At 41.1% G+C, this 16957-nt stretch overlaps 1 protein-coding gene across 5 annotated transcripts in view; it reads left to right on the top strand.

Annotated features, from left to right (window-relative positions):
* SYNE2 (spectrin repeat containing nuclear envelope protein 2) overlaps positions 1–16957 on the top strand; it is a 553640-nt gene that overhangs the window by 336967 nt on the left and 199716 nt on the right. For all 5 annotated transcript variants that reach the window (XM_073570820.1, XM_073570828.1, XM_073570812.1 and 2 more), the window contains 10 exons: positions 3777–3959; positions 5668–5847; positions 6945–7022; positions 7899–7984; positions 8195–8354; positions 9630–9767; positions 10397–10534; positions 10724–10933; positions 15221–15322; positions 16321–16440. In XM_073570820.1, the coding sequence (XP_073426921.1) occupies positions 3777–3959; positions 5668–5847; positions 6945–7022; positions 7899–7984; positions 8195–8354; positions 9630–9767; positions 10397–10534; positions 10724–10933; positions 15221–15322; positions 16321–16440 (1395 nt within the window). The remainder of the gene's footprint in view (positions 1–3776; positions 3960–5667; positions 5848–6944; positions 7023–7898; positions 7985–8194; positions 8355–9629; positions 9768–10396; positions 10535–10723; positions 10934–15220; positions 15323–16320; positions 16441–16957) is intronic.

The raw sequence follows: 16957 nt of genomic DNA, 5'->3' as shown, positions 1-16957 counted from the left end.
CTCCTACAATGGTCAGCACATGTTCACATTAGCGATATACAAAACCCATGTAGAGAAAGGTATAGGCTAAAATAGCCTCCTACAATGGTCAGCACATGTTCACATTAGCGATATACAAAACCCATGTAGAGAAAGGTATAGGCTGAAATAGCCTCCTACAATGGTCAGCACATGTTCACATTAGCGATATACAAAACCCATGTAGAGAAAGGTATAGGCTAAAATAGCCTCCTACAATGGTCAGCACATGTTCACAATAGCGATATACAAAACCCATGTAGAGAAAGGTATAGGCTAAAATAGCCTCCTACAATGGTCAGCACATGTTCACATTAGCGATATACAAAACCCATGTAGAGAAAGGTATAGGCTAAAATAGCCTCCTACAATGGTCAGCACATGTTCACATTAGCGATATACAAAACCCATGTAGAGAAAGGTATAGGCTAAAATAGCCTCCTACAATGGTCAGCACATGTTCACATTAGCGATATACAAAACCCATGTAGAGAAAGGTATGGGCAAAAATAGCCTCCTACAATGGTCAGCACATGTTCACATTAGCGATATTCAAAACCCATGTAGAGAAAGGTATAGGCTGAAATAGCCTCCTACAATGGTCAGCACATGTTCACATTAGCGATATACAAAACCCATGTAGAGAAAGGTATAGGCTAAAATAGCCTCCTACAATGGTCAGCACATGTTCACAATAGCGATATACAAAACCCATGTAGAGAAAGGTATAGGCTAAAATAGCCTCCTACAATGGTCAGCACATGTTCACATTAGCGATATACAAAACCCATGTAGAGAAAGGTATAGGCTAAAATAGCCTCCTACAATGGTCAGCACATGTTCACATTAGCGATATACAAAACCCATGTAGAGAAAGGTATAGGCTAAAATAGCCTCCTACAATGGTCAGCACATGTTCACATTAGCGATATACAAAACCCATGTAGAGAAAGGTATAGGCTAAAATAGCCTCCTACAATGGTCAGCACATGTTCACATTAGCGATATACGAAACCCATGTAGAGACAGGTATAGGCTAAAATAGCCTCCTACAATGGTCAGCACATGTTCACATTAGCGATATACAAAACCCATGTAGAGAAAGGTATAGGCTAAAATAGCCTCCTACAATGGTCAGCACATGTTCACATTAGCGATATACAAAACCCATGTAGAGAAAGGTATAGGCTAAAATAGCCTCCTACAATGGTCAGCACATGTTCACATTAGCGATATACAAAACCCATGTAGAGACAGGTATAGGCTAAAATAGCCTCCTACAATGGTCAGCACATGTTCACATTAGCGATATACAAAACCCATGTAGAGAAAGGTATAGGCTGAAATAGCCTCCTACAATGGTCAGCACATGTTCACATTAGCGATATACAAAACTCATGTAGAGAAAGGTATAGGCAAAAATAGCCTCCTACAATGGTCAGCACATGTTCACATTAGCGATATACAAAACCCATGTAGAGACAGGTATAGGCTGAAATAGCCTCCTACAATGGTCAGCACATGTTCACATTAGCGATATACAAAACCCATGTAGAGAAAGGTATAGGCTGAAATAGCCTCCTACAATGATCAGCACATGTTCACATTAGCGATATTTAAAACCCATGTAGAGTGGAGCAGGCAGAGTGGAAAGACCCGACTCGTGTCGCCACGCTTGATGGCTTCGTCAGGTAGCTCCCAGACGCAGTGCCGTCACAGCCTCTGCATGTGCTCTTCAGGAAGTCGACTCCTTGGACCTTCCAACACACAGGCCTTCCTGTCTCAAAGGACCTTAGAGCACAGACCATTCAGGTCCATACACTCTGAAACATGTGATCCCACTATGGTCACACTATGTAGCTGTAGCCACCCCCCACAAGTGGGCGGTGTATGTGTGGTTAGTCAGTCCCACCCAGCTTTCTGACTAAACCTGTAAGCCCCCCTAGTAAACTAAACAAAACACTTGTGGAATTATATGTCCCAGAGCAACAACATTTCGTGCTTACAGCGCAGACTTCCTCTGCAACACATATCGGCCATTTACAACAATGCCGGTCACTGTCTCACTATCACCATTACGCCTCCATGCATATCCTGAGGAGCACATACAGCTCCCCCTAGCTGTAACAGGCGTCACTGCCTCATAGTTTACATAATGAGAACACGGTAAGAGGAGAAACAAGAAGGTCATCAAGGGTGGTGTTCATATAGCAGGTGAGAGTTTTGAAAGGGACAGACATCTGTGTAGATTACTGGAATATCTACTTGAAAAGGAGAATAGACTACTGCACAAAAGAAAAATGATAGATGCAAACTGCTGGAGAAGAACTAGTGGGTTTACAAATGGCATCAAATCTACACATTGGCAAGAAAACCAGTTAAATAAGTTTAAAAAACCCTTTCAGAGGTTCCATACTGTACACACCACATGGCGCATCTACTTGTCTGTAGAACAGATCCACATGTGCTGTCAAGGATGTGCGTCTGTCCCATGGGCTCCATATAGTCCCTCCACCAGGTCCATATTCTCCTATAGATGCAATGGTTCTGGAGAAGCCTCTATTAGCATAGTTGTCAATAGTTGGCAAATTTACCATTAATGTCCCAAATTTTTGGAAACAATCCCAACATTTCCTCTTTAGGAAACCCAGCTCAAAATGTGGTGTTTCCACCTGTGTTATCTACTGTGTATAAGTAGTTATTAGTCATTGTACAGGAGAAGAAGGTGAGTTGTGACATCGCCTATTGTGAATGGTGGGTCCTGTGTTATCTACTGTATATAGAGATGTTATCAGTCATTGTACAGGAGAAGAAGGTGAGTTGTGACATCACCTATTGTGAATGGTGAATCTTGTGTTATCTACTGTATATAGAGATGTTATCAGTTATTGTACAGGAGGAGAAAGTGAGCTGTGACATCACTTATTGAGAATTGTGAATTTTGTGTTATCTACTTCATATAGAGATGTTATTAGTCATTGTACAGCAGGCGGAGGTGAGCTGTGACATCATGTTATGACAATTGTGGGCTTTGTGTTATCTACGGTATACAGAGGTGCTCAGTCACAGTGGCTCTGTCTGTGCTGATAATGTGACTGCTGAAAAGTGATCTCTACAGAATACGAAGTGTGAGCCTAATAATAGGCTTAGAGAACAATCTGGACACTGTAAGATTTCAGGATCTTCTTTATATGTGCAATGTTTAATGTGTAAACCAAACAAGATGTTTCCTTTAAGTGGAGCATATATATCTTCTTTTTTTTTTTCTAATAAAGCTACCACTGCCTAATGGCAATTCTGATGAAATCGTCACACAGAATTCCCACACTACTTCTTAGCTAATTATTCAGTGATACATTCTTATTCTTTGCTTGCTTGACACTAAGTAAATGTGACATCTAAGTTTCTTGGAGAATGTGGTGCCTATCCCTATAAATATTATGACCCCTCCCAATGCGAGCCACTGGGGTAATATGCCTTTAATCGGAGCAGCAGGCTGAGCCCTACATAAACAGTGCGCCTGTCGTGGAATCAGTTAATAGCCCACAGCCCGTTCACGTTGAGTAAATGCAGATGAGCTGCCAGCGAATTTGTTGACATTTGATCTCATGAGAAGGTTTTTCCCTCTCTACACTTGGGAATGAGCCGTTGGTTCAGCTCCGCCATATGTAAGCGTATGGCAGCACTTCCGCTGTTCGCAGCACACTTGCTCGCTTTGACCTCTTCTTCTCATGCACCTGTTGTGGCTTTTCTTCCAGGAACAGCTGAAAGATGCCGGCAAAGCGCTGGCTGATGTGCAGCCCAAAATGATCCTCAGTGACTGCCAGGGGAAGGTAACAGAGGTGGAGCTCTGGCTGCAGCAGGTGACGCTGTCACCGGAGGAGAGCAGACAGGACCCAGATATGCTGCGGAGCTTGGAAGAGCAGCTTGTAGAGTGCCAGGTAAGATGATGCGCGGCCAAAGTTCATGGTTCACGCACCTCCATGGTGGAATGTATGAAAGAAGAAGACTCTACAAGTCATAATCTGCACTTGTGCTTTTATATATGCCCATACCTTGTGTCCGCCTCATTCAGTGGTGCCGTTCATAGGTTTTTTTTGTCGCGCTGTTATAAATACATACTGATCATATAGTAAAGTTCTGCAACTTTCCAATATATTTGTCATTATCAAAACTCTTCTTGATCCCAGTAAGTGGAAGCGTTATTCAGATTCAACTTTAGTGACCAGTGCCAGACAGCTGCTACCAAGGCTAATAAAAAATAGGATGTATTAAAAGAGGCACTGATGCTCATGACAAGAACATAGTTTTGCCTCTTTACAAGTCACTAGTGCAGCCACACTTAGAATATGGTGTACAATTTTGGTCTCTGGTGTATAAGAAGGACAAAGCTGAAGTAGAGCAGGTGCAGAGAAGAGCGACCAAGGTTATGAAGGGAATGGATGGACTGCAGTACCAAGACAGGTTAATAAACTTGGGATTATTCACTTTGTAAAAATGAAGACTTGGGGATGATCTTATTACAATGTACAAATATGAGTGGACAGGGCATAGATCTTTGTAATGATGTTTTTACACTTGGGGAACAAAGTGGCATCCTCTTTGTCTAGAGGACAGAAGGTTTTAATCATAATTTCAGATGCAGATTCTTTACTGTAAGAGCAGTGAGACCATAGAGCTCTCTGCCATATGATGTTCTTATGGTTGATGCACTACTAAGATTCAAGAAAAGCCTCAATGCCTTTCTTGAAAAATATAATTCTGTTATGGGGCATTGATCCAGGAAATTAGTCTGATTGCCGTACGTGGCGTTGGGATGTAATTTTTCCCCTAATATGGAGCAATTAGTACCTGCCTCATGAGGTTTTCGCCTTCCTCTGGATGAACATGTTAGGTTGTAGGTTGAACTCGATGGACTTGTTTAACTTTAACCCTAAAAACTATGAAAATAGAAAATATTTACATTCCTATCAAACTTTAGGTTGTGTTCACATTAACTTTTACATCATGTTTGGCTTATACAACAGGTAGATACATGCTGAATGTATAGCTCACCAAAAAGCACTTTTTATACTTGCTTGTCGCAGTACCCTCGGGGTCACAATGTGACCCCATTCCCTTGTGTTTCTCTGCAAAGTAGTTACTGCACCGAGCGAACCTTGAGTGTGGGACAGGTATTGCAGCCAATGTCACCGTGTAGGCCAGACTTAGAAGGTTTAGGTTTGTATCGCAGGCTTTGTACATTGGTTTATAGAGAGTTAGTATATTATAACTTTAACACTGTTATTTATTGGGGCGATTAGGAAGAGTCCATAAGGTCACATGTTGTATAGATAAATCGTCTCCAAGGTCTTGTTCAGTAGATGAGAAGATCATTAAGCTACGGATGTGTGTATATAATATAGGTACCGTACAAGGCAAACTTCTTAGGCAGCTGTACAAAAAAGAAATCTAAATCAGAACTTGGCAGGAAGGTTGTTCCAAACATCTTGGAGAACTAACCACAGATCTTCTGTGTATGAGGACTGTGGAAATCCTTCTGTGTCTTCCTGTAATCCCAGACAGACTGGATGATGCTGAGATCAGGGATCTGTGGGGGCCGGATCATCACTTACAGGACTCCTGCTAAGTTACATCTTTTCTTTCCAGAAAACCTTACAGGAAACAGAAATGAAAATCAACCTACTGTTGGAAGATGCCGACTACAGACATCATGGAAATGGTGCTGTGCTAGAAGAAGCAGAGAATTTAGCTCTGAAGTTAAAGGCTCTGAAAAACAGTTTGGAATATGTGCAAGAAATGCTGCAGGCCAAGTTTACAAGTGAACAGGTATCCTGCCTCTATCGACAATTAGGAGAATTTGCTTTTGAAAGATGTAGGCTCTTTTTCTTTTTTTTAATCAGATAGATTTTTATTAAGCATATCAAGATTTACAACATATATCACATATCAATACTCATTTTAGACATGAAGAAACCTTGAAACCCCCCGCCATTCCCCTTCCCCCCATCCCCATGGAGATCTTGCCAGGAGCACTCAACATTTTGACCAAAAAAGACAATGTCAAACAGTATTTCAATTCAACATAAATTTTACATTACAGTGTTATATACGGGTTTTACATTATTAAGTCCTATCCAACCACGGCTGCCATAGTTTATGGAAGAAGTAGGCTCTTTTTCTTATCCGGTGTAAATCCCGCTGTTCTCCTGAACCTGGCCTGTTTTTTTTTCGTTCCTGCTCCTTTCCGTTTCTGAGATATGGCCTCCTCTTCCCCGTATATAAATATAGTCTTGTTAGTAATGGGGGCATGCTCAGTATCTCTTCTCTGTGGGTGTCTTCTTTAGGACCACTCCCACTTGGCTAACAACTAGATTTATGTACAGGAAAGCAGGTACCGTATGTCTGGAATGGAGAGACGTAGAAATGGCCGCATTCAGGAGAACAGCAAAATTTACACCAGATAACAAAATTACATATTTATGGCAAGTGACATGTCCTCTTTAAGTAGATTTTTCTAATCCTAAACAATCCAGTTTTCCTAATTTGAGGAGATATCTCTTTATCTTCTTAGTTGAATGGACAACACTTCCACTTCACTATATTTTCCGAAGAAAGTCTAGATGTAATTTTGCAGGATGCATTAAAGCTAGATTCACACTGCCTAATTTCCGGGACGAGCGTTCCTAGTAAAGCTTGTGTCCCAATAATCGAGTAGGGTGAGCAGGCTGATTATCACCCAACGAATTATCAAACTGCTCGCTTGTCGGGTGAAATGATCTGGAAAAAGTGAACAATTTCTTCCAGTTTCTCCCACATCTGATCATTTGGATTCTCCATGATAACAAAAAAATGAGTTTTTTTCCAAAACCCTGTTAAGATAAAAAATATATTTTTGTAGGTCTAAATTTGTATATTTTTCACAGATAATTAATGGAGTAAAGGAGGAGAATCTACCGCACACATTAACAGCTAAAACAGCCGAGTCTGCTGACAAGACCTTGGTAGGATATTACGTCTCTTCATTTCATTTGTATTCTTGTGATATACAAACCAAGGTTCACAAATCTGATATAAGGTGTTTTATATGTATCTCAATTGTTTCACAGTTTTCCAAGAAATCAGTACATAGTAAAATATATATTTTAGTGAATTAATATAAAAGAAAACCCAATGATTAAACCCTCATGAGCCTGGCACTTCATATTATGGACTTGTACGCACCCAATGTGCCACTATATAATGCCAAGTACTGTGCCTTATTATCCCCTAGACATAGTGGTTCATGAGCACTGGCACTATTTTTTTCCCCAGATGCTGGTCCATAGATTTTTATCTGTTCTGTAATGTGGATGTGAGCTTTAGGCTTTTGTATATTTCACAGAGATGTACCCTCTAACCTAGCGAGCCTGTCTCTTATGGTTGATAATACAGTAGATGTGGGCAATCCATGAAATACTAAAGAGGACCTGTCAGATGTGACCATGTTTTTAGTTATGTTTTATTCCGGCTGCTCCCCTGAGTATTGTTTTCTTTTTGTGTTTGTTTTTAAATCCATCATATGGTTTCAGAGATTTGGGGCTTTTTTTAGTGCTAATTTTTAAGAGCTGTACCAAGGAGGTGTGGCTCACATTTAGTTATGCATAGTAGCCTTAAAACACGCCCCAGAGGATCCTGTGAGCGTCATCTTTTGCTAAAGATGGTTAACAAAATTGCACTAAATGAAAAGGCTGATATCTCTGGAACTATATGGTGGATAGAAAAAAAATGGATTAATCATGGAAGCAGTGTGACAATAAAATAAGAACAAAAACTGGACACTTGTTACCTAGTGACAGGTCTAATTAAATTCATTGTTTTATTCTACTACTACTCTGTAGGTTGTCACCACAGGAAGTCCCAGTAAAAAACACCCCTTTGAAATCACAGTGCCAAATCAGGAGACCTCGGTACCATCACAGCCAAGGTAATAATATTCCACTAGTTATATGCTCGTTGAAGGTGACATACTGCACAGATGGTGCCCATACAATTGTAGATATATCTCACATCTATAAGCGAAGCATGCGTAACTTGGCCACATTAGGTAGATCTCACGGTAATATTAACTCTTCATGTAACGCTTGATTGTGATGACCTTGGAGCAATATTCCTTATGCTGCAATATTTTCTTTAGAAGCTCTTCTGGGGATGGGCTGAATACTCCCATCAAGTCTCAAAGCAAAACTTCTTTGTCTGTGATTGAAGATATTACCTGGAGCAAGTGGCTGTATCTCCAAAAGGAGCTGTCTTACCGGATGAAGGCGACGTCTTCCAGACATGCCATTGAGGCAGATGTAAGTCTTCTGGTGTGATGTGATACTATTAGAATAGTAGGCCATCACCTTTTATTATTACATTCTGATTAAGAAAGTAAATTTTACACTTTCTTATTTAATACACAGAACAAATTTGGGTAAAGTCTTAAACCGACCATACACATTAGATGTCTGTCGGTTGAACGTTTGCTCTGCTGACAACTATTCTCCAGAATCCCTCAAACACATAAATGCTTGGCTGAGCCAGACTCCTTGCACTAAGACTTATCTCCCCGTTAGAGAAAAGGGACAAGTGATTGAATGCAAATCTCCTGATCCTTATGTCCCACACTGTAATCTGTCAAGGGGCAATTAGAAGTCCCCCATGCACATTAGATAGTAGACCAGTCCAACCAAAATTTGTGGGTTCTGCCAACTTTTATCCACTGTTTATGGAGGTCTTTAGGCAGGACCCCGTTTCTGTTAGATTACTGGTTATATAGGATCAGGGTGGGGAGCTGCTCACCTCCAATGTCCAGCACCGGACAATGTCCATTTTTTCCTTTTTGCTAATGAGATGTGAAGGTAGAAGTGGAGAAGATATGAGGGTGCTCATTCTTGCCAGGCTCACTCTACCAACAAACCCTAGACTAGTCCCCAAAATGAATTTAGACATCAGACAAGACCATTGCAAGTTCAGACCTTGAATTGGAGTCCAGAATTACTTTATGAAAAAATACGAGAAGTCAGCTCACCACTTTTAGTCCATCTAGATGTCCAGCTTTCTTCATAGTACTCCGCATGGACAAGGGTGAAACAACCACAGCAGGATCCAGTAATGAAGAGCAACGTCCAGCGAATAATCTAAAGATAAAATTTAACTTTTATTGAATTACAGAATTACGTTAGACCATAAGCTGTACCTAAAAATTACTACGGACCGCAGACCAGATCCTCTAAACTTATTTGATGGTAGTTGGTTGAAAAATTCAACATGGCATTGCCTTCCATTAAAATGACCCAGGTCCAAGGAGCAGTTAGTGATGCTTGTCGGATGCAAAGGGTCTCCAATAAATAACATCCTATTTAGAAATATGAATTAACAAATAATCAGAATAGCTTTGAGGAGTGTCCAAGACTCATCGAATCTCGCTGTGAGTGTGCCATCCTATGCAGCGCTTAGCTAGCCATTGATGCCACACATTGTTCTTAAACCCAAAAGTTGTCCCTTCAAACCCTTTTATGCAGATCTCTATCTATTTTGTATGGATGCTGTCAATCTGAAATCCTATCGATAATGTCTTAAAATATTAGGCTGCAAAAGATGTGAAGATTGGCTTTATATCAAGAATCCCCGTGAGCTCTGTCAAATCACCACTTGTTGAAGAATCCAAGCATTTCCTCACCCGGCTCAAGGCTTTCAATGAAGAAGCATCATGTTCTGTCACTCCGGTAAGAAGTATTGAGCAAAATGATTTGCGGGAAACTGGTCCAGCGGCCACGTCTGTAGTCCATGGCACCCAACCGGAACCTTTCAAACCTCCTCCTACCTGTTTGCATCCCTGGTACCTCTACCGATCAGTAGACCCTGCATGATGTCATGCATGTGTCCGACCACATCAATGACGTCACACTGGGCCTACCAATCAGAAGAAAATACAGGGCTTTCGGCAGGTAGGCTCTGATTGGCGTACATGGACCACTTAACAAGGTCCCTCAAATATGATCATCTCTACTAATAATCCTAAATACTATATATTGATATTTAGGCCCAACATTAAATGCTTAATAGTGTTGTCCCGTATACACAATAATCTTCTATCCACAGATCACGAGATCAGAGGTCCCGAGTCCTACGTTTGCTTGGAGTGGTGGTCGACCATGTGCAGATGAAGCAGGGCAAGCATGCTCGACCACCTCTGCATTAAAACGCCTGCTCTTGTGATCAGTTGAAGCTCCAGTGGTAGGACCACCAGTAATCAGCAGCTTGTTACCTTTCTTTTAATGCAGGCTTATAATTAGGAGCTATGTTATATTGTTATACATATGTGTCCCCAAAATAATACTTTTTTTTTTCTTAGGAGGGTGCGAGGCATCTGCACGGAGCTCTTTTTGTGTGGATGTGTTCAGTGTCCCAGTGGCTGCAGAACATAGAGGAGATGTTAGATCTGGATATCCTGACAAGGGAGGAAGCAGCTGCCGAGCTGACCTTCTATGAGGTAAGCCAGGTGAAATCATAAACACTTAGGTTTTGTATTTTATAGGATTACCTTTCTTACACAACCATTTCCTGCTTGGCATTCTACCGTTTTGTGTTTGCGGTTCCTATGCATTGCAAAACTATATATTCCCATATAAATTTACATGATAATTGTTTCTCTATTAATATGATTTTTATGTTTTCCCAGAAACTTACGGAGGATTTGCATGCACTTTCAGAGGAAATGGGCTACAACACTAGCACGCTCTTATCGCCCGTCACCCACGAGGGCGCACACACCAGCATTTTGTCTCAATGTTACAGCGACCTGAGAGACTGGCTCATTCAGGTTCACTGCACAGCGAAGACCAGATCCAAATGTATGCAAGGTGAACTGGACAAACACAATGACTATCAGGTAATCGAGTCCCGCATTTTATACAGATGGTTGATTTTCACACTTCAGGGTGTACAAATCACTGCGGAGCTTCCCTGAAGAGGAGGATGTGTGGGTGACTTCTCAATCACACCCTTCAGCTAATGGATAGGTGTGTGCAACTTGGAAAATGCACTATAATAATTCTCATTGTCAGTATAATAAATATAATGACACATAACACGTTACCCTCATTTTTCCGTTTCAACCCTCTTCTTCCTTTGTGTTATTAATAATTTATTTTTGATAGGTAATTTAATAGTTGTAAGCCTGTCCCTGATGGCTATATATGTCTTGCTCAGGCATCCATGTCTGTTCATAGACTTGACATTTATCTTTTTTGCAACTGTATTTTCAGCCTTTGTTTACAATGTTTTTATACTAAAGTTTTCTTTTGCTTCTTGCTACCTGAGCATGAAGAAACAAGTCTGTGTAACATGGAGAGGCAGTATAATGTATTGTTGTAAGAAATCATTGGGATCACTCAATGAGAATCCTTTAGCGGGCTTGATACTGTAATGTTAGTTGACAACACTGTTTTAATCCCTTCACGACCTATGACATATATATACGTCATAGGTCGTGTCCATGCATTCGATGCGGGCTCCGGCGGGCTGACATGTGCCTCTGACAGCCGTGGCTGGAATCACGAACAACCCTCGGCTGTTAACATGTTAAATGCCGCTGTCAATCAGCGGCATTCAACATCGCCAGTCCTGAAGCGCATCAGTAATCCCACCCATCGGTGCCCGTGTCACAGGAGACCCCTGTGGTTGTCATTGCTGATCTGCTATGAGCGCCACCCTGTGGCCACCGCTCATATCAGAAGAACATTACAGCTATACATAGCAGTGCTGCAACCCTGCTGTGTGTAGCAGAAGCGATCAGACGATTGCAGCTTCAAGTCTCCCATATAGACTATTGAAGCAAGTGAAAAGTAAAAAAAAGTTTTTAAAATATTTTTAAAAATTGAAAAAAAGTTCAAATCACCCCCCTTTCAAATAAAACAATAAAAAAAGATAATAAATACACATATTTGGTATCGCTACGTTCATAATCGCCCGATCTATCAAAGTATAAAAATAATTAATCTGATCGGTAAACGACTTAATGACAAGCAAAAATCAAAACTCCAAAATTATGTTTTTTTTTGTCCCTGCAACATTGCAATAAAATTCAATAACAGGCAAACAAAAGCTATGTACTCCAAAATGGTATCAATAAAAACATCAGCCCTCGCCCAGCCCCAGATTACGAAAATGGAGGCATTACGGGTCTTGGAAAATGGTCCCTTTTTTTTTTTTTTGCAAACTTCGGACTTTTCTTTCACTACTTACATAAAAAAGAACTTATACATGTTTGGTATCTGTGAACTCATAATAACCTGGGGAATTATAATTGTAGGTCAGCTTTATCATTTAGTGAACATGGTAAAAAAACAAAACAATTGTGGAATAGCACTTTATTGCAATTTCAGCGCACTTTGGATTTTTTTCCTGTTTACCATTAAACAATATCGTAAAACCAATGGTGTTGTTCAAAAGTACAACTCGCCTCATAAAAAAACAAGCCCTCTCACTGCCATGTTGACCGAAAAATGAAAAAGTTATGGCTCTGGGAAGAAGGGGAGCAAAAAATGGGAACGCAAAAATAGAAAACCTCAAGGTCGTGAAGGGGTTAAGTTCTTCCCCTCCTGTAGTGTAAACCCCAACTCCCAGGAATATCTTTCAGCTCACCTGGGGTTTACATAAATTTGGTCTACCTTTTGCCCTGAAGTCCCACTTGGCAACTAGGGTTGTCATAAGGTCTCCTACTTTTCATGAAACGCTTGCAATTCTGGAGTCTGTTGCCTTAGATCAGGGGTCCCTGTTATGAATGGGTCACCGAGGAGGGAAAAAAGCAACACACACTAAGTCTCAGAAAACCAGAGAGGTTGGTAACTATGCAGACTGCAGAGCCCTGATCTTAACACACAACTAGAAGCAGTCGTGGAGCGTGCCTACGGTGGTCCTGGATGCCTCGTCACAACCAGAGAGCTAAATAAGCCTAAAGTAAGAAAAGAGGAAAGCTAACTCCCCAGAGCAGACCCCAAAGGAAAGACAGCCCCCCACATGTATTGACGGTGAAGCAAGATGAAAACACAAACAAAGGCAGAAAAAAAGGCTGAGCAAACGATGGGGCCAAACTAACTTGAAAGGACAGGAAAGGAAAGATACTGTTTGCAATCTGCCGAAAAACCCTACCAAAAATAATGTCCAACACTTCTGATAACAAAATTAACGCTGAAGTCACTAGACTTCTCCCACTATATCAGCACTCTGGAATATTCTGAGACAGAGCAATCAGAGGCCAATCTAATAAAGGACAAAAAGGCAAATTGGCAAATACAGATAAATAAGAGTGGAAATTCAGCACAGCCCAGCAGGGCTGGCTGACCACACAAAAACTGAGTTAACCAACAAGAGCAAGTGTGAACATTAGCAAAAAACTTAACTTGAGATGACTGGAGCAGAGCTGAAGTCCAAGACCTGAGAAACAGATTGAATCACCAGCAACAGGATAGGGCGTTGGCTGTCTTATATCCAGTCTGATACTCCAGAGATCCAATCACTATCCTCCTCGTCAGGTGGCAGACCATTACCAATTAAACTAACCTCATTACCTCCTGTCACTACCAGCTGGAGAACGGAAGGAGAACTCCCAGCTGGTGGAGCAGAAAATGAGCTAATAACAGGTCCCCAACCTGTCCCTCAGGAGCCACATGTGGCTCTCGGGCCCATGATATGTGGCTCCCGACTGGCTGCCAGATTGGTGCATTACCATTAGGTCTAGCAAACAACTATGAAGAGCAGTTTTCCAAATGGTGAATTTTGTGAGTAGCCCAGTACAGAAAAGCAAATCTAAATGTGCATATTCTGGCCTTTGGGGATTGGAAATAATTTAAGTATGGTAAGGTGGAGACTGGATGATGTGAAGTGTCAAGAGGAAATGCTTAAAGCTGGATGCAACAGTGTGGTGGGGATGGTTGATGTGAAATACTGAGTGGGGGTTATGTGGGAACCTCTGGCTCTTGGTACGCTGCCTTTGTGTAATATCAGTGAAAAAACTTTGACTGTCGTTATACCAGTAATAGGGGCAATGTGTCTCGCTATTGTGAGGTGGGCGGGAGCTGGATGTGTCTCGTGACTCTCTCTTGGACCTAAATGTGGCTCGCGACCCCCCTCAAAGCTTAATGTTGCTCTCAAGGTAGAAAGGTTGGGGCTCACTGCCTTAGATCTTTCTGTTGTGCTGTTCCACTGTTATTCTTCCCTTTCATTTTTGTTTTTTCTCCACTTTAAGGAGGATTTTTTATTGGATATTTTAATTTAAACCGAGTCCCTCATCCAATTGACGCTGCTCAACTGAATTTGGAACAGTTTTTCTTTTTCTTTTGTGACTCTTCATTCCATAGCTATGCACACTGGAATAAAATGATGCAAATTTTCCCTTCACCCAACTAGGCGTGTACCACAGAACTTCTCTGTGGGTGTTTTCTTGTTCGACACTGACCAATCAAAACATGGCCACACCCACGGAGGCGTTCAGTGGTATACGCCCAGTTGCTAATTGGAAAATTTTCATCATTATTACTGGAGGCATAACTTTGGAACAGAGGGGCACAGAAAAACTGTTCCCGAATCCGTGAAGAAGCATTAATTAGATCAGGTACTCAGTTTAAATGAAGACAAAAACGGTGAAAAATCTTCTTTAACACAGTCCAACATGTGAAGTGAGGCTGCTTAGGGACATATCATATGTTTCAAAGTTATGATAACTCCTAGTTGTCAGTTTAGTTATACATTTCTATTTCCAGGAAGAATAACTGAGGAACAGCACATTACAGAGCTCTAATAAAAGATGCTCCATAATTGCTATTTCTGGAGTGAATTCACTACAAGGTGGATGTGTTCAGAGATAATTAACGTACAGTAGATAATTCTAATCAGCAGCTATGATCAGAAAACATAGTCTCCTTTCCACCTAAAAAGCACCACATTAGTATAATGGTTATGTCTGGTATTGCATTTCTGCTAAATAGAAGTGAATGAAGCTAAGAACACAGCCGTGTTTTTCTACTCCCGTAAATCCATTTAAACCTAACGTAGATATGAAACCTTCCAGATACCACATATTGCCTCTATTCTCAATATGGCAGAACATACTTGGCCCATATCAAACACTCACATGAAGTTTCAATGTTTTCTTTTCTTCTTTAACATTCCATTTTAGAATGACATTCGCCAGTTATATGATATCCTATTGAAAAAGAAAACTGATCTCATACAGCAACTGGGTACCAGAGGAGCTGGTGAGGCGGCCGACCCGATTCAGGTACTTCTTGTTTATCAAATGCAACCTGGTAAGGAATATCTTCATGTAAAAAGGAAAAAGAAACACTGCACTTCCCAGTCTTTAATGCTTCTCTTATTATTCTGAATGGAAATTACGAGATAATGCCTGGAATGTGCTCCTTGTAGTGCAGCATGATGGCCGTTTCGCTGGTAAGCTTCATCCGGTGCTTCATACATAGTATGGAATCACTGCAGTGAAAAAGTGGGTGGGAAAAACTAATGTTACCAACAAGACTCAGAAAAAGATGAATGAGTGAAGTGGTAGGGCTAGTGTGATCATTCCCTATCATTGGCATTGCTTATACTGCCTAAAGATAATAGTTAATAGCAGATAATAGCAATCAACAATTTGCACACAGTCCCTGTATAGGGAGCGAAAGATCGTATTAACACTCATTCATCCCCGTACGGTTTGGTTTTTCTTGTCTTAAAGAGCCTTTAAATGAGCACCGATCGACTTGTATGGATAGAAGTCGGTCTGAAAAAGGACTCCTAAGATCTTAAGACTCTCACATTCAGCCAAAATCACCGGGCTTGACTGACAGTCTAATGTGTATGGGGGCTCCCAACTCTACCCTGACAGATGATGTTGGGGAGATAAGGATCAGGCATGTCTGATTTTGGACTGTCCATATTATTGTTCTCCCTGGGATGAGCTGCCACCAGAGGGGTTTGGTAGCGGCTCTTCATGGACAACACAGCGCTCGGCTGAGCAAACGATTCTGTGTATGGAGAAGCTGGGCGAGATAGCTGCCAGCTGAACAATCCATCATTAGTCAATGGCTATGTAAAGTGAATTGGCCCCCGTATTCATCCACCTCTTATTCTTTGTTTGTTGGGGAGCTCAGGGGTCACACATCAGTCACATGGGGCCCAGAGTATTTTCCATTGTAGCCCAGGATCTTTCCTATAGAATTAGTAAATGACAATATATAGACACAGAATTATATATTTGAAGTCCCTTTTGATTTCTCACAGGAAGCAGTTGCATATGAGAATGAACTTCTGGGCTTTGAAAGTCAAGTTTCATCCCTGAATGAGAGAGGAGAGAAACTCTCCATCCCGATATGCTCCAACCAGGATGTTCACAAGCTTGAGGTGAGAATATAGGGCAATGGGCTGTAGTATGTTTAGCAGATTTCTTAGCAATGCTGAAATAGGGTTATGCACAATCACAATATTTCATAGTGAAATGGAAAATATTGTAAAATCACTCACCCTCACATAGTACATAAGCTTTTACGTCCGTATGTTAGGTGATTACCCAAGAATAATGCACAAAGTACACAGATTTATTGGTTGCTTTGGTACCAAAGTTTTCTTAAACTCTGTGTACATTTTTGTAGACATTTTTTATTGTAATAAAGGCTACTAAATTCCATATTGAACTGTATGCAAGTGTAGATAGGGAAGAAAGCACTCAGTACGTCTGCAGAATGGAAGAGGAGATTCCCCCAGGCTGTGTATGTAGAGATAAAGAGCAGAGTCTGCCGGGAGAGGAAAGCGGCCCACACACTCCACAGCATCAGTCGTGCATATGCTGCTACTTGTTATAGCGATGTATCATTTCCAGCTTTTGCACAGATTCTGTATCTATGTCATTAAGATTATACAT

Source organism: Dendrobates tinctorius, unplaced genomic scaffold (genome assembly GCF_039654945.1).
Source record: "Dendrobates tinctorius isolate UK_male_01 unplaced genomic scaffold, ASM3965494v1 ptg000006l, whole genome shotgun sequence".
NCBI lineage: Eukaryota > Metazoa > Chordata > Amphibia > Anura > Dendrobatidae > Dendrobates > Dendrobates tinctorius.
Note: the sequence above shows the minus strand (reverse complement) of the source record. Positions and strands in the feature narration are given on the sequence as shown.